The 23,426-nt window shown below is 42.1% G+C and overlaps 1 protein-coding gene across 1 annotated transcript in view; it reads left to right on the top strand.

The window, feature by feature from the left end:
• The window catches only part of LOC110500776 (glucosidase 2 subunit beta), a 319,402-nt gene extending 298,104 nt beyond the window's left edge, over window positions 1–21,298 (top strand). Inside the window, exons 14-15 of the mRNA XM_036958295.1 lie at window positions 16,070–16,169; window positions 20,671–21,298. Coding sequence (XP_036814190.1) covers window positions 16,070–16,169; window positions 20,671–20,808 — 238 coding nt within the window. The 3' untranslated portion in view covers window positions 20,809–21,298. The remainder of the gene's footprint in view (window positions 1–16,069; window positions 16,170–20,670) is intronic.
• The last annotated feature ends 2,128 nt before the right edge of the window (window positions 21,299–23,426 follow it).

Here is a 23,426-nt window from a genome sequence, read left to right as displayed (position 1 = left end):
AACCAGGTAGTTATATAGTAACGTAGTGGTTGTATTAAACCCACTGACAGACAACCAGGTAGTTATATAGTAACGTAGTGGTTGTATTCAACCCACTGACAGACAACCAGGTAGTTATATAGTAACGTAGTGGTTGTATTCAACCCACTGACAGACAACCAGGTAGTTATATAGTAACGTTGTGGTTGTATTCAACCCACTGACAGACAACCAGGTAGTTATATAGTATATAGTAATGTTGTGGTTGTATTCAACCCACTGACAGACAACCAGGTAGTTATATAGTAACGTAGTGGTTGTATTCAACCCACTGACAGACAACCAGGTAGTTATATAGTAACGTAGTGGTTGTATTCAACCCACTGACAGACAACCAGGTAGTTATATAGTATATAGTAATGTTGTGGTTGTATTCAACCCACTGACAGACAACCAGGTAGTTATATAGTAACGTAGTGGTTGTATTCAACCCACTGACAGACAACCAGGTAGTTATATAGTAATGTAGTGGTTGTATTCAACCCACTGACAGACAACCAGGTAGTTATATAGTAACGTAGTGGTTGTATTCAACCCACTGACAGACAACCAGGTAGTTATATAGTAACGTTGTGGTTGTATTCAACCCACTGACAGACAACCAGGTAGTTATATAGTAATGTTGTGGTTGTATTCAGTCCTGCTATATGTTTTGTATTTAAGGGTAGTTCATCCCACCCTGGTGATACTCTAGTCAGTCCCCCAGCTCCCTCCATCTTCCCCCTCATGTGCCAGTCAAGGCCTCGGGTAATGGTCCTTGTTTGTCTGAGTTGACAGAGAGACTAATGGTACCATGGGTAGCCATGGTAACGTGGAGACCCTCCGTTAATGAGGCACGAGTGAGCTGTTAACGGAATACTGATTTAGATTTGACATCTGTGGATTAATATCTGCTGGGAGGTGTTGGTTTGTTTTCCTCACGTCTGTAAGTGTGCGTGTGTGTCTGTGTAAATGTGTACAGAAACAGAATTGTGTTTTGAAAGTCGTCCCTTTAATTGACGTTCACAGGTCCAACGTACTGAGCGTACCGTGTCAACTTAAAGCTAAACTAAACGAAGGCACAAAACCAACAACAACAAACTCTGCCATATGTCATACATCCCACCTGCAACAAAGAACTACAACCAGGACTACAACTTCAATCTCTTCATGTAGTCTATAATGCTGAATACGCTATAAAGTGATTTGGAGCAAGCAGGGCACTTGCCACTGGGTAATGTCTTCTGGTCCTGTTCTGCTGGTTGCCATGGTAGTCTACCTAAAGATAAGGTTCCATACTCAAATCTTTAGCATGACATCAGGAAGTGTCACTGCAATGGGAATAGGAGTGAAAAGATGATGAAGAATCATCCCATCATTCTATTTCTGTTATATTACATCAAGCATGTTAGCCAACATCTCTCACCTACTGATTGTGCCTGGGACAGAGATGACTGTGGTGCAGTATAGTGTGTACGTTAACATCCTAGCCCTGTTAAAGGAGTCAGTCAGTACAGTCCCTGGTTCGAATCCAGGCTGTATCACATCCGTCCGTGATTGGGAGTCCCATAGGGCGGCAACTGGCCCAGCGTCGTCCAGATTTGTTCGGGGTAGGACCGACATTGTAAATAAGAATTTGTTCTTAACTGACTTGCCTAGAAGAAAAAAAATAAAGGTTAAATTAAAATTACATTTAAAAAATAAATAAAGTATGGTTGTGTGGAGTTCCAACACCGTAATATGTTGATTCTACACCTGGTTATCCAATGGGGAGGGTAAAAAATAAGATTGGAGATGACAATATCTTAACACAAGTATGTCATTGGTGGTAATGTGCTGTGTATCGTCATTGGTTCTTCGCAAATAATATTGTGTCGTTAGATGAGTAGAGAATGCTCGTGTACCGGGGTTACCATGTCTCAGCCGGAAAATGACCTGATGAAATTATGAATATTATTAATGCTAGTCACAGTCTGGCTCAACATTTACCCTCTGGATGGTGCGGACAGTCAAGCAAGCCAGATAAGTCTCTATGCTACTGTACTTCAAAAGGTACAGTACTATTTAGTAGTGCACCGGTACCTCTATGGTTGGTGCTAGTACTGGTATACTGATGTAGGAGCACCTGGTGCAACCCCACTAGATACTTTACCCAAATGACTAAATGCTAAAACGTTAGCATTCGGAGACAGTTAAACAAATCCAAATTATGGATCGCTGTATTACCTTGTCCGATGCTAACAGGGTAAAGAAGCCAAATACGTAATTTTGCAATTTGGGTAAAATATCCCTTTAATCTTTGTTTCCGCCAAAAGCGAGGTACTAAAGATTTCTGTTTATGAACAATTAGGTGGGACACATTAAAATGTCTATGAGGTACGGTTGTTACTAGGTTTAGTTTTGTTCAATGCAAAACCCCACCACTGGTGTGCGTTGCCAAATATCTCTATTTTCATGTCATCCAACAAATGTTTCCTAAACAGCATCGGCACTTGGATTGGAACCGGTGCTTTGGTCAGATGACATGAAAATAGAGCTCTTTGTTTTGCGTGGAAATAAATATGCATATGCAGAAAGAACTGCAAATGGATCTTCCAGCAAGATAATGACCCCAATCCATAAATAAATTGTTCATTGACAACAAAATCGACATTTTGAAATGGTATCAAGTATCTGGAAATGGGATCAAGGATCTGAAATGATATCAAGGATCTGGAAAGATTCTGTATGGAGGAATGATCTAAGATCTCTCTCCCAATGTGTTCTCCAACTCATAACGGATTACAGAAAAAGGCAAAGTGCCTTTATCCTTGCAAGGTGAGGTATTGAAAACGGGGATGCTAATAATTTTGACCTCTATCTTTTTGAGAAAAAAATAGAACTTGCTAAAGAAAATCTCTTTCGCTGAGCACTTGTACAGTGGCTTGCGAAAGTATTCACCCCCCCTTGGCATTTTTCCTATTTTGTTACCTTACGACCTGGAATTAAAATAGATTTTTGGGGGGTTTGTGTCATTTGATTTAAACAACATGCCTACCACTTTGAAGATGCAAAATATTTTGTATTGTGAAACAAACCAGAAATAAGACAAAAAAAAAACAGAAAACTTGAGCGTGCATAACTATTCACCCAGCCAAAGTCAATACTTTGTAGAGACACCTTTTGCAAGAATAACAGCTGCAAGTCTCTTGGGGTATGTCTCTATAAGTTTAGCACATCTAGTCACTGGTATTTTTGCACATTCTTCAAAGAAAAACAAATACAGCTCCTTCAAGTTGGATGCGTTTTGCTGGTGTACAGCATTCTTTAAGTCATACCACAGATTCTCAATTGAAATGAGGTCTGGGCTTTGACTAGGCCATTCCAAGACATTTAAATGTTTCCCCTGAAACCACTCGAGTGTTGCTTTAGCAGTATCCTTAGGGTCATTGTCCTGCTGGAAGGTGAACCTCCGTCCCAGTCTCAAATCTCTGGAAGTCTGAAACAGGTTACCATCAAGAATTTCCCTGTATTTGGCGTCATCCATCATTCCTTCAATTCTGACCAGTTTCCAAGTCCCTGCCGATGGAAAAAAATGGTGTTCTCGGGGTGATGAGAGGTGTTGGGTTTGCGTCAGACATAGCGTTTTCCTTGATGGCCAAAAAGCTCCATTTTAGTCTCATCTGACCAGAGTACCTTCTTCCATATGTTTGGGGAGTCTCCCATATGCCTTTTGGCAAACACCAAACGTGGAGTATGGACAGATACAATGGCTTCTTTCTGGCCACTCTTCCGTAAAGCCAATCTCTGGTGAGTGTACGGCTTAAAGTTGTCCTATGGACAGATACTTAATTCTCAGCTGTGGAGCCTTGCAGCTCTTTCAGGGTTACCTTTGGTCTCTTTGTTGCCTCTCTGATTAATGCCCTCCTTGCCTAGTCTATGAGTTTTGGTAGGTGTCCCTCTCTTGGCCGGTTTGTTGTGGTGCCATATTCTTTCAATTTTTTTAATCATGGATTTAATGGTGCTCCATGTTCAAAGTTTCAGATATTTTTTTATAACCCAACCCTGATCTGTACTTCTCCACAACTTTGTCCCTGACCTGTTTGGAGAGCTCCTTGGTCATCATGGTGCCACTTGCTTGGTGGTGCCCCTTGCTTAGTGGTGTTGCAGACTCTGGGGCCTTTCAGAACAGGTGTATATATACTGAGATCATGTGACAGATCATGTGACACTTAGATTGCACACAGGTGGACTTTATTAACTAATTATGTGACTTCTGAAGGTAATTGGTTGCACCAGATCTTATTTATGGGCTTCATAGCAAAGGGGGTGAATACATGTGCAAACACCACTTTTCTCTTTTTTATTTTTTTTATTTTTTTTTAAACAAGTAATTTTTGTTCATGTTCATTACACTAAATACAAATAAAAATCCATTTAACGTCGCTTGCGTCCCACCTGGCCAACATCCGGTGAAATTGCTATGCGCCAAATTCAAAAACAGAAATACTCATCATAAAAATTCAAAAAACATACAAGTGTTATACATCGGTTTAAATATTAACTTGTTGTTAATCCAACCATTGTGTCAGATTTCAAAAAGACTTTACGGCGAAAGCATACCATGCGATCATTTGAGGACAGCGCCCAGCACACAAAACATTACAAACAGTTACCAGCCAAGTAGAGGAGTAATAAAAGTCAGAAATAGCGCTAAAATGAATCACTTACCTTTGATGATCTTCATATGGTTGCACTCACAAGACTCCCAGTTACCCAATAAATGTTCATTTTGTTTGATAAAGTCCCTCTTTATATGCAAAAACCTCTGTTTTATTCAGTAATCCAATGGCTCCAAGGCGGTCACAACAGGCAGACGAAAAATCCCAAAAGTATCCGTAAAGTTCGTAGAAAAATGTCAACCGATGTTTATAATCAATCCTCAGGTTATTTTTAGTCATAATAATCAATAATATTTCAACCGGACAATATCTTCATCAATATAAAAGAAAAACAAGAAAGGTGCGCTCCTGGTCGTTTGCAGTAAACAGCTCTGGGACACTGTTGACATCTAGTGGAAGCCATAGGAAGGGCAATCTGAGTCCTAAGTCATTGGATACTGTAAAGGCAATCAATGGAAAACTACAAACATAAAAAAATCCCACTTCCTGGATGGATTGTTCTCAGGTTTGCGCCCGACATATCAGTTCTGTTATACTCGCATACATTATTTTAACAGTTTTGGAAACTTTAGAGTGTTTTCTATCCAAATCTAGCAATTATATGCATATCCTAGCTTATGGGCCTGAGTAACAGGCAGTTTACTTTGGGCACGCTTTTCATCTGTAGGTGAAAATAGTGCCCCCTACCCTAGTGAGGTTAAATTACAGGTTGTAATGCAACAAAATAGGAAAAACGCCAAGGGGAATGAATACTTTTGCAAGGCATTGTATTAGTATAAAATAATATAATTTTTCAATTTATTTTTACACTCAGTATTTGTATTATTTATTTGCTAGTCTTTTTTTGCTCTTCTTTATCAAGGGTGCCATTAATTTTGGACCTGACTGTAGGTACAGTTTAAAACATGCCTATCGTTTTAAATGTATCAGATTACTGAAACTCCTGTTGTTGAGGTTTAAACGCTGAGGTAAACACTAATGCTCAGACACTATTTCAAAGAAAGAACATTACAATGTAAAAGCTTATTCAGATTCAGAACTTATTGACTTCCAATGAATCATCAAAGAATCTTTTCTTCCAAGAATGGTTCTTAGAATGAAAAAGGGTCTAGGTACTGAAGAACACTTTCCCTTCCAAAGAATCATCAAATAATATTTTCTTCCAAGAATGGTTCTTAGAATGAAAAAGGGTCTAGGCACTGAAGAACACTTTGCCTTCCAAAGAATCATCAAAGAATCTTTTCTTCCAAGAATGGTTCTTAGAATGAAAAAGGGTCTAGGTACGGAAGAACACTTTGCCTTCCAAAGAATCATCAAAGAATCTTTTCTTCCAAGAATGGTTCTTAGAATGAAAAAGGGTCTAGGTACTGAAGAACACTTTGCCTTCCAAAGAATCATCAAAGAATCTTTTCTTCCAAGAATGGTTCTTAGAATGAAAAAGGGTCTAGGTACTGAAGAACACTTTGCCTTACAAAGAGTACCCGTTTTCCAAAAAAGGTTCTTAAGATGAAAAAGGTTATTTTGGAACCCTTTTTTTAAGAATGTTCTACACACCCATAATAATGCATGCTACAAATCCCCAAAATTGTGCTTTCACCATAACTATATGCATGAGGCAGATCATCTATAGTGCTCTAATATTATCTCAGGGAACACACACACAAACACAAACACACACACTAGATACGTTTCAAAGACAGCACCCAACGCAAATGAGATTATCTATATTCATTCCACTTGAGGAAACAAAACAAACATTTATTTCGCCCCGTGGTTTGTGCATTCAGATACATACGGGGTTGAGACAAAACACAGGCGGAGGGGGAAACTGTGTTTTGTCTCAACCCCGTATGTATCTGCAGGGTTTAGACGACTTGTCTAAACGATCATTGCTTCTGACAGGTTGATGTGTGGCGGTGGAGGCTAACTCCGCTCTCAGTTCTATCTGAGATTAGTGTGGATTTTGCTGGATTTATCACGAGAGGCATGCAGATTAGCGGCGTGAAGTTAAACTGAATCGCTGGATAGCAAATATTTTAAAAAGTAGAGGAGCTTATATCATCAGCTCAAGCCATTATTATAATAAGAGAAAGCTAATCAGCTTTTTAGAAAGCTAATTATTCTTAATCAGGATTAGATTTAAACATCAATTAAACAATGTGGGTATTCCAGGCCCACTTTGTGCCAATATTCATTAAAACATTTCGCTCTGTGCATATGTTCCAGAAAGCTTGAGTTGATTGGCAGTTTTGGTCGACTGACTGAGTTCTGATGTATTAGCATTACTTCTCAATTAAGATGCATGTATTCCGTTGGTTCTGTCATATTCTCTATTAACTCTGCTACTCTAAATGAAACCTCTGATTCTCTAAATGAAAACTCTGTTACTCATTTTATTAACTTACTCTAGCTCTTCATACTCTTAAAAGGGGAATCCTGCCAAATGACTATTAGTTGCAACATGTTTGTCCACAACTAATAGCATGCTATTCATTATTTGGTCCAAAACAGATTGTTGGTAGATGTTTGACTAACTATCCTAACCTAACTAACTACTCTAACCCTAGCGGTAACCCTAACTCTAACCTTAGCTCTAGCTTTAACTCTAATTCTAGCTCTAACTCTAACCTAAACTCGAACTCTAGCTCTAACATTAACTCGAACTAACTCTAGCTCTAACTCTAACTCTAACCTTAACTCTAACTCTAACCTTAACTCTAACTCTAACCTTAACTCTAACTCTAACCTTAACTCTAGTTCTAAACCTTAACTCTAGCTATAACTCTAACTCTAGCTCTAACTCTAACTCTAGCTATAACTCTAACTCTAGCTATAACTCTAGCTATAACTCTAACTCTAGCTCTAACTCTAACTCTAGCTATAACTCTAGCTCTAGCTATAACTCTAGCTATAACTCTAACTCTAGCTCTAACCCTAGCTCTAGCTATAAAGCAAAACTAGTACAGCTCCTTCAAGTTGGATCGGTTCTGCTGGTGTACAGCAATCTTTAAGTCATACCACAGATTCTCAATAGGATTGAGGTCTGGGCTTTGACGAGGCCATTCCAAGACATTTAAATGTTTCCTCTCAAACTGCTCGAGTGTTGCTTTAGCAGTATGCTTAGGGTCATTGTCCTGCTGGAAGGTGAACCATCCTTCCCAGTCTCAAATCTCTGGAAGACTGAAACCGGTTTCCCGCAAGAAATTTCCCTGTATTTGGCGCCATCCATCATTCCTTCAATTCTGACCAGTTTCCAAGTCCCTGCTGATGAAAAACCTCCTCACACCACTACCATACTTCACTGTGGGGATGTTGTTCTCAGACATAGAGTTTTCCTTGATGGCCAAAAAGCTACATTTTAGTCTCATCTGACCAGAGTATCTTCTTCCATCTGTGTGGGGAGTCTCCCATATGCCTTTTGGCGAACACCAAATGTGTTTGCTTATTTTTTTATTTAAGCAATGGCTTTTTTTCTGGCCACTGTTCTCTATTTTTTATTTTTTTTATTTAATTTAACCTTTATTTATCTAGGCAGGTCAGTTAAGAACAAATTCTTATTTACAATGACGGCCTACCAGGGAACAGTGGGTTAACTGCCTTGTTCAGGGGCCCAGCTCTGTGGAGTGTACAGTTGAAAGTGGTCCTATGGACAGATACTCCAATATCCGCTGTGGAGCTTTGCAACGCCTTCAGGGTTATCTTTGGTCTCTTTGTTGCTTCTCTGATTAATGCCCTCCTTGCCTGGTCCGTGAGTTTTGGTGGGCGGCCCTCTCTTGACAGGTTTGTTGTGGTGCTATATTCTTTAAATTTTTTAATCATGGATTTAATGGTGCTCCGTGGGATGTTCAAAGTTTCAGATATTTTTTATAACCCAACCCTGATCTGTACTTCTCCACAACTTTGTCCCTGACCTGTTTGGAGAACTCCTTGGTCTTCATGGTGCCACTTGCTTGGTGGTGCGCCTTGCTTAGTGATGTTGCAGACTCTGGGGCCTTTCAGAACAGGTGTATATATATACTGAGATCATTGCACACAGGTGGACTTTATTTAACTGAAGGTAATTGGTTGCACCAGATCTTATTTAGGGGCTTCGTAGCAAAAGGGGTGAATACATATGTACGTACCACTTTTCAGTTTTTTAGGCTGTCTCGTCGTTCTCGGTGATCTACCACTGTTGTGTCATTAGCAAACTAAATGCTGGTTTTGGAGTTGGCCGTGTAGTCATGAGTGAACAGGGAGTACAGGAGGGGACTGAGCACGCACCCCTGGGGGGGCTCCAGTGTGACGGATCAGAGTGGCGGATGTGTTGCTACCTACCCTTACCACCTGGGGGCGGCCTGTCAGGAAGTTCAGTATACAGTTGCAGAGGGAGGTGTTTAGTCCCAGGGTCCTTAGCTTAGTGATGAGCTTTGAGGGCGCTACGGTGTTGAACGCTGAGCTGTAGTCAATGAATAGCATTCTATATGTTGTGTTTTTGTGCAAATACTCTTGCAAAAAACTGTTGGTAACCAATGATACTTTTTTAATAATTGAAAAGGCATTGCTGCTATCCAAAATAGCCCCTTTAATATTCATTCAAATCAGAGTAATTTCTTTGTTACTAAGATCATAGTTTGACTTCAGTCGTTAGATACTGTTTGATCTGTTCACTACTATTCTACAAGTAGAAAATAGTAAAAATATTAGAAAACCCCTGCAATGAGTAGGTGTGTCCAAACTATTGATGGTACTGTATGTCAAGGGGTCGGTGAGTAACAGGTATATAACAGAGTAACAGGTAGGTAACAGGTAACATCTAGTTAACAGAGTAACAGGTATGTAACAGGTAACAGGTAGTTAACAGTGTAACAGGTATATAACAGTGTAACAGGTAGGTAACAGAGTAACAAGTAGGTAAAAGAGTAACAGGTAGGTAACAGAGTAACAGGTAGGTAACAGGTAGTTAACCGAGTAACAGGTATGTAACAGAGTAACAGGTAGGTAACGGGTAGTTAACAGAGTAACAGGTAGGTAACGGGTAGTTAACAGAGTAACAGGTATATAACAGTGTAACAGGCAGTTAACAGAGTAACAGGTATGTAACAGAGTAACAGGTAGGTAACAGAGTAACAGGTAGGTAACAGAGTAACAGGTAGGTAACAGAGTAACAGGTATATAACAGTGTAACAGGCAGTTAACAGAGTAACAGGTAGGTAACAGTGTAACAGGCAGTTAACAGAGTAACAGGTAGGTAACAGAGTAACAGGTAGGTAACAGAGTAACAGATAGTAACAGGTAGTTAACAGAGTAACAGATAGGTAACGGGTAGTTAACAGAGTAACAGGTAGGTAACAGAGTAACGGGTAGTTAACAGAGTAACAGGTGGGTAACAGAGTAACAGGTAGGTAACAGAGTAACAGGTAGGTAACGGGTAGTTAACAGAGTAACAGGTATGTAACAGAGTAACAGGTAGGTAACGGGTAGTTAACAGAGTAACAGGTAGGTAACGGGTAGTTAACAGAGTAACAGGTAGGTAACAGAGTAACAGGTATATAACAGTGTAACAGGCAGTTAACAGAGTAACAGGTAGGTAACAGAGCAACAGGTATATAACAGTGTAACAGGCAGTTAACAGAGTAACAGGTAGGTAACAGAGTAACAGGTAGGTAACAGAGTAACAGGTAGGTAACAGAGTAAGAGGTAGGTAACAGAGTAACAGGTATATAACAGTGTAACAGGCAGTTAACAGAGTAACAGGTAGGTAACAGAGTAACAGGTAGGTAACAGAGTAACAGGTAGGTAACAGAGTAAGAGGTAGGTAACAGAGTAACAGGTATATAACAGTGTAACAGGCAGTTAACAGAGTAACAGGTAGGTAACAGAGTAACAGGTAGTTAACAGAGTAACAGATAGGTAACGGGTAGTTAACAGAGTAACAGGTAGGTAACAGAGTAACAGGTAGGTAACAGAGTAACGGATAGTTAACAGAGTAACAGGTGGGTAACAGAGTAACAGGTAGGTAACAGAGTAACAGGTAGGTAACGGGTAGTTAACAGAGTAACAGGTATGTAACAGAGTAACATGTAGGTAACGGGTAGTTAACAGAGTAACAGGTAGTTGACAGGTAGGTAACAGAGTAACAGGTAGGTAACGGGTAGTTAACAGAGTAACAGGTATATAACAGTGTAACAGGCAGTTAACAGAGTAACAGGTAGGTAACAGAGTAACAGGTATGTAACAGAGTAACAGGTAGGTAACAGAGTAACAGGTATGTAACAGAGTAACATGTAAGTAACAGAGTAACAGGTAGGTAACAGAGTAACAGGTATATAACAGTGTAACAGGTAGGTAACAGAGTAGCAGGTAGGTAACAGGTAGTTAACAGAGTAACAGGTAGGTAACAGAGGAACTAGTAGGTAACGGGTAGTTAACAGAGTAACAGGTAGGTAACAGAGTAACAGGTATATAACAGTGTAACAGGCAGTTAATAGAGTAACAGGTATGTAACAGAGTAACAGGTATGTAACAGAGTAACAGGTATGTAACAGAGTAACAGGTAGGTAACAGAGTAACAGGTATATAACAGTGTAACAGGTATGTAACAGAGTAGCAGGTAGGTAACAGGTAGTTAACAGAGTAACAGGTAGGTAACATGTAGTTAACAGAGTAACAGGTAGGTAACAGAGTAACAGGTAGGTAACGGGTAGTTAACAGAGTAACAGGTATGTAACAGAGTAACAGGTAGGTAACGGGTAGTTAACAGAGTAACAGGTAGGTAACAGAGTAACAGGTATATAACAGTGTAACAGGCAGTTAACAGAGTAACAGGTATATAACAGTGTAACAGGTAGTTAACAGAGTAACTGGTAGGTAACAGGTAACAATATTTACTTAAATGTCATTGCAAGTGGTGAAAAAAGGAGCAGATTGCGCGTGGCTAAGAGCATTTTCTCCCTGAATGATAGATTGAATAGTATAGAAGAAAATAACACATTGAGTTAGAGGAGACATGGTCGTCACATTGGATGAATGTCACACGGCTGTATGATAGCTCCACAGAACGGGCCAGTCAATAGACCGTCGGGTATTATTACAAGGAGTGGTTTGTCAATACGGCTCCGTCCGGATACTCCTGTGAGCCCTAAATGACTGGAGTCTATAGCGCAAGTGTCCGTGATAACTGGGGCCTAATTGACAGGGCCTCTCCTGCCTCCTGGGGCGTGGGTAGTACTGAGAGAGGCGAAAATGGAGATCTGACGAGGCAAGGGACAGAACCGGGGGGGGGGGGGGGTGAGAGAGGTGGGACATAAGGGAGAGCACAGTAGGGATCACACTGGTGGAAAGAGGCCAGCACTGACACTCTCTTAGATCCCTCTGTACCCTGGCCCTGACAGCAATCCATTTGAGGTTCCCTGACATGGTGGCATGGTGGCATGGAGACATAGACATATGGAGGCATGGTGGCATGGAGGCATGGTGGCATGGAGACATAGACATATGGTGGCATGGAGACATGGTGGCATGGAGGCATGGTGGCATGGAGACATAGACACATGGAGGCATGGTGGCATGGAGGCATGGTGGCATGGAGGCATGGTGGCATGGAGGCATGGTGGCATGGAGACATAGACACATGGAGGCATGGTGGCATGGAGACATGGAGACATAGACACATGGTGATATGGAGGCATAGACACATGGTGATATGGAGGCATGGTGATATGGAGGCATGGAGACATGGAGACATGGAGGCATGGTGGCATGGTGATATGGAGGCATGGAGACATGGAGACAGACACATGGTGATATGGTGGCATGGAGACATGGAGACATGGAGGCATGGAGACATGGAGGCATGGTGGCATGAAGACATAGACACATGGTGATATGGTGGCATGGAGACAGACACATGGTGGCATGGAGGCATGGAGACTAGACACATGGAAGCATGGTGGCATGGAGACATGGTGATATGGAGGCATGGAGACATGGAGACATGGTGATATGGAGACATGGTGATATGGAGGCATGGTGGCATGGAGACATGGAGACATGGTGATATGGATGCATGGAGACATGGAGATATGGAGGCATGGAGACATGGTGATATGAAGACATGGAGACATGGTGGCATGGAGACATGGAGACATGGTGATGTGGTGGCATGGAGACATGGAGACATGGTGATATGGATGCATGGAGACATGGAGATATGGAGGCATGGAGACATGGAGACATGGAGACATGGTGGCATGGAGACATGGAGACATGGTGATATGGAGGCATGGAGACATGGTGATATGGTGGCATGGAGACATGGAGATATGGAGATATGGAGACATGGTGATATGGAGGCATGGAGACATGGTGATATGGAGACATGGAGACGTGGTGGCATGGAGACTTGGAGACATGGTGATATGGAGGCATGGAGACATGGTGATATGGAGGCATGGTGGCATGGAGACATGGAGACATGGTGATATGGATGCATGGAGATATGGAGGCATGGTGATATGGATGCATGGAGACATGGAGATATGGAGGCATGGAGACATGGTGATATGGAGACATGGAGACATGGTGGCATGGAGACATGGTGGCATGGAGACATGGTGATATGGAGGCATGGAAACATGGTGATATGGTGATATGGAGACATGGTGATATGGAGACATGGAGACATGGTGATATGGAGGCATGGAGACATGGTGGCATGGAGGCATGGAGACATGGAGACATGGTGATATGGAGGCATGGAGACATGGAGATATGGAGGCATGGAGACATGGTGATATGGAGACATGGAGACATGGTGGCATGGAGACATGGTGATATGGAGGCATGGAGACATGGTGATATGGTGGCATGGAGACATGGAGGCATGGAGATATGGAGGCATGGAGACATGGTGATATGGAGGCATGGAGACATGGTGATATGGAGACATGGAGACATGGTGGCATGGAGACATGGTGATATGGAGGCATGGAAACATGGTGATATGGTGATATGGAGACATGGTGATATGGAGACATGGAGACATGGTGATATGGAGGCATGGAGACATGGTGGCATGGAGGCATGGAGACATGGAGACATGGTGATATGGAGGCATGGAGACATGGAGATATGGAGGCATGGAGACATGGTGATATGGAGACATGGAGACATGGTGGCATGGAGACATGGTGATATGGAGGCATGGAGACATGGTGATATGGAGACATGGAGACATGGAGACATGGTGATATGGTGGCATGGAGACATGGAGACATGGAGATATGGAGGCATGGAGACATGGTGATATGGAGGCATGGTGATATGGTGATATGGAGACATGGAGACATGGTGATATGGAGGCATGGTGATATGGTGATATGGAGGCATGGAGACATGGAGACATGGTGATATGGAGGCATGGAGACATGGTGATATGGAGGCATGGAGACATGGTGATATGGAGACATGGTGGCATGGAGACATGGAGACATGGTGATATGGAGGCATGGAGACATGGAGACATGGTGATATGGAGGCATGGAGACATGGTGATATGGAGGCATGGAGACATGGTGATATGGAGACATGGTGGCATGGAGACATGGAGACATGGTGATATGGAGGCATGGAGACATGGTGATATGGTGGCATGGAGACATGGAGACATGGTGATATGGAGGCATGGAGACATGGAGACATGGTGATATGGAGGCATGGAGACATGGTGATATGGTGATATGGAGACATGGTGGCATGGAGACATGGAGACATGGTGATATGGAGACATGGAGACATGGTGATATGGTGGCATGGAGACATGGTGATATGGAGACATGGTGATATGGAGGCATGGTGATATGGAGGCATGGAGACATGGTGATATGGTGGCATGGTGATATGGAGGCATGGAGACATGGTGATATGGTGGCATGGAGACATGGAGACATGGTGATATGGTGGCATGGAGACATGGAGACATGGTGATATGGAGGCATGGAGACATGGAGACATGGTGATATGGAGGCATGGAGACATGGTGATATGGAGGCATGGAGGCCGGGAAAAGGAGCTAGTGAACTCAGGGACCTTAAGATAGGACCCGCTGTCCGTGTCTCTCAATCTGGACAAGGCTAAAGAATATTGAAATGTCACAGAATGGGCTTGTTGCCTATGAGGACAGATGAGTGGTATTAGACAGATATGAGTCCTGGAAGGGGACCCAGTGTGTGTACATTTCTACTGAAAAGGGTTTTGTGTTTCTCTCTATATTTATCCCTCAGCGATCATCCAATAATCTCCTTTTCTGTGTCATTATTTTCAGCAAGGTCTGACATTTAATATTAATAGTGATTTCTGTTTGATGTCTAAAAAAAAAATAATAATCTGAGATGATATGCAATCACATGTTTGTATAATATGGTCTCTTTTGTCCAAAACGACTAACTCTTTAAGGGCCAATCCGTTTAGCTACAGCCGTTTTGGATGAATAAGTGAATTATATGTACCCATTGATTTGTGATTAATATAAAATGTAAATGCCTCGTGAGCTTAGTTCAACTGTCGCCCCACATTCAGAACCCGACATATAAGCTTGTTCTAGGCCAATGTTTGTAAACAATGCAAAAGTAAACGATCGCTGTATAGCCTCAAAACTACACATTTGATATTCCGTTAATGATCAGTCCTTGGAGCTCTGTCTAATGATTTTGAGAGTGGTTACATTTTCTCCAGCCCCGTCCCTCAGCTTTTTTTATTTTATTTTTTTTTACCCGAGAACTCGTTATTGTTTCAACTGCTGATTGCCCCTTTTAACTCAGTAGGCCTATTCAGAAACGGACTGGAATCAGAATCACAACCCTGTCACTCTAACCAACTGAATCATTGAGGTTCACTATTTACTGTTGTGTCGCACTGCTTTGCGTTATCTTGGCCAGGTCACAGTTGTAAATGAGAACTTGTTCTCAACTAGCCTACCTGGTTAAATAAAAGGTGAAATGAAATAAAAATGTCAAAAAATTGGAGAGTCAGAACCATATTAACCAGAACCATAAAGCTGAGGTAAAATGTATTTCGCCATCGCACGGGAATGAAACGCCTTATTTGGTATCTGGTTCAGTATTATTGTTCTCCCCTCCCTCTCTGTGCAGAACAGTACAGAGAATTAACTCACACAAATGGTACTTCATATGTTTTGTCAGAGGAGAGACAGACAGCGCCAGGCACCAGGGACTAGCAGAGGGCACTGCAGCCACGTCCGCTACACTTTTGTTTTGCCCAGTTAGTAAACCTGGTGCTAAGTGATGTCAACATTTTGTCTCAATATTTATCAGGAATTTGGGATTATACTAATGAATGGACTTTATATTTGCTCTCTGTCTCTCTCTCTTTTTTTTGTCTGTCTGTTTCAGGAAGTGGGGGTCATGGGCGGGGCCACCAGAGAACCCATATTGCCAGATGAGGTATGAGAGTGGAGAGCCCTGCTGGCAAGGCCCTACCAGGAACACCATGGTAAGTACATTAGTGGGATGTTACTGTACTGTAAAGGGCACAGAAACAGAGAGCCTTAGAGACAGGCAGACAGACAGACGGGGTATGAAGATACAGACAGACAGACAGACAGATGAGGTAGGAAGACACAAACAGGCAGACAGACAGACAGACAGACGAGGTAGGAAGATACAGACAGACAGACAGACAGATGAGGTAGGAAGACACAGACAGACAGAAAGGCAGACAGGCAGATGACGTAGGAAGACAGACATGCAGGCAGACAGACAGACAAAGAGGTAGGAAGACACAGATAGGCAGACAGACAGACAAAGAGGTAGGAAGACACAGATAGGCAGACAGACAGACAGACAGGCAGGCAAAGAGGTAGAAGACATGGATAGACAGACAGACACACAGACAGACAGACAGGCAGGCAGACAGACGAGGTAGGAAGACACAGACAAGAAGACAGACATACAGGCAGACAGACAGGCAGGCAAAGAGATTGGAAGACATGGATAGGCAGACAGACAGACAGACACACAGAGAGTGATAGATGCCATTTTCATCCTCATGTTATCGTTGTACACGATTCACTAGTAGAAAGACACTTTGTGAAACCACCGATTACTGAAGTCCCATAAAAAGTTAAACAAAAACAGGGCTGAAGACAGTAGCAGACGTACTCTTCACCTACGTTTCTCTGTCCGTCACTTCACTCTCTCTCTCTCTCACACGGAGTTCACAATGTCTCCAGTCACTTCACTCTCTCTCTCTCTCTCTCTCACAGAGTTCACAATGTCTCCAGTCACTTCACTCTCTCTCTCTCACAGAGTTCACAATGTCTCCAGTCACTTCACTCTCTCTCTCTCTCACAGAGTTCACAATGTCTCCAGTCACTTCACTCTCTCTCTCTCTCACAGAGTTCACAATGTCTCTAGTCACTTCACTCTCTCTCTCTCTCACAGAGTTCACAATGTCTCCAGTCACTTCACTCTCTCTCTCACAGAGTTTACAATGTCTCCAGTCACTTCACTCTCTCTCTCTCTCACACAGAGTTCACAATGTCTCCAGTCACTTCACTCTCTCTCTCACACGGAGTTCACAATGTCTCCAGTCACTTCCCTCTCTCTCTCTCACAGAGTTCACAATGTCTCCAGTCACTTCACTCTCTCTCTCTCTCTCTCTCACAGAGTTCACAATGTCTCCAGTCACTTCACTCTCTCTCTCTCTCTCTCTCACAGAGTTCACAATGTCTCCAGTCACTTCACTCTCTCTCTCTCTCACAGAGTTCACAATGTCTCCAGTCACTTCACTCTCTCTCTCTCTCACAGAGTTCACAATGTCTCTAGTCACTTCACTCTCTCTCTCTCTCACAGAGTTCACAATGTCTCCAGTCACTTCACTCTCTCTCTCACAGAGTTTACAATGTCTCCAGTCACTTCACTCTCTCTCTCTCTCACACAGAGTTCACAATGTCTCCAGTCACTTCACTCTCTCTCTCTCTCTCTCTCTCTCTCACACAGAGTCCACAATGTCTCCAGTCACTTCACTCTCTCTCTCTCACAGAGTTCACAATGTCTCCAGTCACTTCACACTCTCTCTCAGAGAGTCCACAATGTCTCCAGTCACTTCACTCTCTCTCTCTCACAGAGTTCACAATGTCTCCAGTCACTTCACTCTCACTCTCTCACAGAGTTCACAATGTCTCCAGTCACTTCACTCTCTCTCTCTCTCTCACAGAGTTCACAATGTCTCCAGTCACTTCACTCTCTCTCTCTCACAGAGTTCACAATGTCTCCAGTCACTTCACTCTCTCTCTCTCTCTCACAGAGTTCACAATGTCTCCAGTCACTTCACTCTCTCTCTCACAGAGTTTACAATGTCTCCAGTCACTTCACTCTCTCTCTCACAGAGTTCACAATGTCTCCAGTCACTTCACTCTCTCACAGAGTTCACAATGTCTCCAGTCACTTCACTCTCTCTCTCTCACAGAGTTCACAATGTCTCTAGTCACTTCACTCTCTCTCTCTCTCACAGAGTTCACAATGTCTCCAGTCACTTCACTCTCTCTCTCTCACAGAGTTCACAATGTCTCGTCTCTAACAGCAGGAATTTGTTCAATTAAAAATGTAGCATGTTTTATCATCAATTTTTATCATCAATTTTTTTTACAGCGTCCCCCCCCCTAACCCCTTCTCCCCCCCCCAACCCCTTCTCCCCCCCCAACCCCTTCTTCCCCAACCCCTTCTCCCCCCCAACCCCTTCTTCCCCAACCCCTTCTCCCCCCCAACCCCTTCTTCCCCCCCCAACCCCTTCTTCCCCCCCAACCCCTTCTTCCCCAACCCCTTCTCCCCCCCCAACCCCTTCAACAGTTTAAATGGTTTCCAATCATCTGTAAATATATGTTCCTACCATCCAGAGGCCTTTTGAAAAGCCTCAATTGAATTCCTTTGATATAACACTCCCTTTTCCAAAACGTGTGCGTACGGCATAAATGAAGTCTCCGCGAGAAGAAGTCTTCCCTCATTATATTTGAAATGCTGAAGCCCGGCTTTGCTCTTTTACCTCGGTGAAAAGAGGCTTCTCTACCCCTTAGCGGGAGAATGGTAATGCGGGCAGTGGACGGCATTGTTTCGATGCCGGGTATGAAACTAATTCAAAGCCAAAGAGACCCGTGCGTTGTGCCTGTTAAAAGACACTGCAACACTGGAAGGGTCGGACCTAGTGTTTATTAATTAGGTTCAAAAGGCTCGGGCTAATGTGTGTGTTATGGACCGTGGATTTGGTCTCTAACTGGAATATATTGTAGATATACCATATATATATATATATATATATTTATACACTGCACAAAAAAATAAAGGGAACACTAAAATAACACATCCTAGATCTGAATGAATGAAATATTCTTATTAAATACTTTTTTCTTTACATAGTTGAATGTGCTGACAACTAAATCGCACAAAAATTATCAATGGAAATCAAATTTATCAACCCATGTAGGTCTGGATTTGGAGTCACACTCAAAATTAAAGTGGAAAACCACACTACAGGCTGATCCAACTTGTAATGATATAATGATGTAATGTCCTTAAAACAAGTCAAAATGAGGCTCAGTAGTGTGTGTGGCCTCCACGTGCCTGTATGACCTCCCTACTACGCCTGGGCATGCTCCTGATGAGGTGGCGGATGGTCTCCTGAGGGATCTCCTCCCAGACCTGGACTAAAGCATCTGCCAACTCCTGGACAGTCTGTGGTGCAACGTGGCGTTGGTGGATGGAGCGAGACGTGATTTAAAAAATGAATGTATATGAATTCTGTATGTACAGAAATGGTTTGATTACTGGGAAATTAATATCCAACTAGTCAGTGACAGAAACTATGTGAGCTTATTCTAGTATTATAGACACTATGTCCTGGGATGTCCTATGATCTATGTAGAAGAACCTCTTATGTTAATAACTCTTCTGTAGCTTGTGAGGTCATAGAGCAAAACGTGTTCGTGAGAGTCTCTGCTTTTCTTAGATGGTTTTAATTAGTGTGTGGCTGAAACCGTTCAGACTCTACGGGTGTTTTCGTTAACATTCCCAGGATCCTCCTTTTGTCTCACTAACACCACTCTAGCGCAGCCCCCCCCCCCGTTACTCAGACTAATGCGGAGGAAAACAGACGAATCCAAAGGTACGACTCAGAAGTCTGTAGCTCAAACACACAATGTATAAAAGAGGTTATAGAAGTCCTAAAATCACTGTGTCGTGGCGGTGGGTCAATGATGAAACCTATCGCAACCAAAACATTAGTACTGTCATTTACTGTGGTCCATTTCAGAAAATACAACATGAACACACTGTTGACACCTAAATCAAATCAAATCAAATTTATTTATATAGCCCTTCGTACATCGGCTGATATCTCAAAGTGCTGTACAAAAACCCAGCCTAAAACCCCAAACAGCAAGCAATGCAGGTGTAGAAGCACCTAGCCTATGGTGTAACGGAAGGTTCTGGAAGGTTCTGCCTCGTGTGGTCGGTTTTGTGGGTTTTTGACACTCTTATGTAGGTGTCATAACCAGCCGTAAAATAACACAATTTATGGGTCATGACAGCTGTTATAACAGCCGTTATGACATATCATGGCATGGTTATGACGCTGGGAGTCGAGTAAAGTGTTAGCGTAATCTGTGTGTGTCTGAATGTGTTTTCGAAAAAAGAATCCTGAACGAACTACAATTTAAGTGTTGGGCCTAATTTGATCATTAGTTCCTCTTATTCTACCACGGTATCACGACAGTAATTCTATATCAACAACAACAACATTCATACAACGAATGTGTAGAGACACAAATGTAAAGCTTCTTAAAATACACAGCAGTTATGCCACATATCGGGTGCTTCTCCACACAGTCCTTTTACGAGAGGCAAACGACAAGCCTCTTGACTTAACAATGTCTCTCTCTCTCTTCTATTCACTTCTTCTCCGTGACTATCTCCCTCCATTGCCTCGTTTGTTTTTCTAGGTCATGTTGATATGTGGGACAGAGACAGCCTTGAGATCGGTAAAGGAGCCCAGCAAATGCCAGTACGTCATGGAGCTTCAGACTCCCGTGTCCTGTCAGCCGGCGCTGAGGCAGCGGGGCGTACACAGTGAACTTTGACCCCCAGGGACCAAGTGGAGGGAGCCATGCAGCCCCCCATGCCGCTGGTGACAGACTTGTTCCGGGGCCACTCAGGCCCCAGTGTCCTCTGCCTTTGTGTCAGAACACATATCGCAATAATTGCTGTAGCTTTATAATATGTTTTTGTCTTCCGTTGTCTCGTTACCATGGTGTTTTTGTTCCTCCTGACTGTCACGCTGTTCATTTCCATTGTGTTTCGTTGAGCTTTGTGGATTGAGGAATTGAAGGAGTCTTTTCATGTAAAATGTTGTTCTAGAAATGTAGACATTTTAATTACACTTGCTGTTTGTGTTAGGTTTTACGCTTTGCAGTACGGGGAATAAGCTTCTCTGTCATTCCTGTTAAAACAATTATAAATCACAGTAGTTTCCAAACACTGTCTAATGACAGCATTAAGTCAATCTATGATCTTTGTAACAAAGAAATGACTCTGAATTGACTGAAAATAAAGGGACTATTTTGGATAGCAGCAATGCCTTTTCAAATAGTATCATCGGTTACCAACACTATTTTTGCAAGAGTACAACATACTGTACAACAAAATATACAGTACCAGTCAAATGTTTGGACAAACTAGTCATTAGACATTAAAACTACAAAATAACACATGTAGTAACCCAAAAAAATTGTTAAACAAATCAACATATATTTTAGATTCTTCAAAGTTGCCACCCTTTGCCTTGATGACATCTTGGCATTCTCTCAACCAGTTACACGAGGTAGTCACCTGGAATGCATTTCAATTAACAGGTGTGCCTTGTTAAAAGTTCATTTGTGGAATTTCTTTCCTTGTCAATGCGTTTGAGCCAATCAGTTGTGTTGTGACAAGGTAGGGGTGGTATACAGAAGATAGCCCTATTTGTCCATATTATAAGTCCATATTATGGTAAGAACAGCTCAAATAAGCTAAGAAAAATTACAGTCCATCATTACTTTAAGACATGGTCAGTCAATACGGAATATTTCAATAACTTTCTTCAAGTGCAGTCGCAAAAACAATCAAGCACTATGATGGAACTGGCTCTCATGAGGACCGCCACAGGAAAGGAAGACTCAGAGTTACCTCTGCTGCAGAGGATAAGTTCATTAGAGTTAACTGCACCTCAGATTGCAGCCTTATTAAATGCTTCACAGAGTTCAAGTAACAGACACATCTGAACTGTTCAGAGGAGACTGCATGAATCAGGCCTTCGTGGTCGAATTGCTGCAAAGAAACCACTACTAAAGGACAGCAATAAGAACAAGAGACTTGCTTGGGCCAAGAAACACGAGCAATGTACATTAGACCAGTGGAAATCTTTTTATTTTATTTCACCTTTATTTAACCAGGAAGGCTAGTTGAGAACAAGTTCTCATTTACAACTGCGACCTGGCCAAGATAAAGCAAAACAGTGCGACACAAACAACACAGAGTTACACATGGAATAAACAAGCATATACAGTGTGTGCAAATGGCGTCAGGAGGTAAGCAATAAATAGGCCATAGTAGCAAAGTAATTACAATTTAGGGTCTTTGGTCTGATGAGTTTAAATTTGAGAGGTTTGTTTCTAAACGCTGTGTCTTTGTGAGACTCAGAGTAGGTGAACGGACGATCACCGCATATGTGGTTCCTACCATGAAGCATGGAGGAGGAGGTGTAATGGTGTGGGGGTGCTTTGCTGGTGACACAGTCTGATTTATTTAGAATTCTAGGCACAATTAACAAGCATGGCTACCACAGCATTCTGCAGCGATACGCCATCTTATCTGGTTTGCTCTTAGTGGGACTATCATTTGTTTTTCAACAGGACAATGATCCAAAACACACCTCCAGGCTCTGTAAGGGTTGTTTGTTTTTTTTTTTTTGGGGGGGGGGGGGGGGGGGGTTGCTACATGATTCCATATGTGTTATTTCATAGTTTTGATGTCTTCACTATTATTCTACAATGTAGAAAATAGTTCAGATAAAGAAAAACCCTTGAATGAGTAGGTGTGTCCAAACTTTTGACTGGTACTGTATAACACCACAACATATAACACATCAAATCAAATTGTATTGGTCACATACAGATGGTTAGCAGATGTTATTGTGAGTGTAGCTAAATGCTTGTGCTTCTAGCCCTGAAAGTGCAGTAATATCTAACAAGTAATCTAACAATTCCACAACAACTACCTAATACATACAAATCTAGTATGAATGAATTAAGACTATGGCTGAGCCATGTCAGACGGAACGAACTAAGATACTGTAGAATAGTATAGAAAACAGTATATACATATGAGATGCGTAATGCCAGATAAGTAAACATTATTAAGTGACTAAGATACCGTAGAATAGTATAGAATACAGTATATACGTATGAGATGTATATAAATATACAGTATATAAATACAGTATATAAATATGAGATGAGTAATGCCAGATATTTAAAACATTAAGTGACTAGTGTTCCATTCCTTAAAGTGGCCAGGGAGTCCTAGTCTATGCCTATAGGCAGCAGCCTCTAATGTGCTAGTGATGGCTGTTTAACAGTCTGATGGCCTTGAAATAGAAGCTGTTGTTCAGTCTCTTGCTCCTGGCTTTGATGCACCTCTACTGACCTCGCCTTCTGAATGA

This window comes from Oncorhynchus mykiss, chromosome 21 (genome assembly GCF_013265735.2).
Source record: "Oncorhynchus mykiss isolate Arlee chromosome 21, USDA_OmykA_1.1, whole genome shotgun sequence".
NCBI lineage: Eukaryota > Metazoa > Chordata > Actinopteri > Salmoniformes > Salmonidae > Oncorhynchus > Oncorhynchus mykiss.
This window is presented reverse-complemented; position numbering and strand designations above follow the sequence as displayed.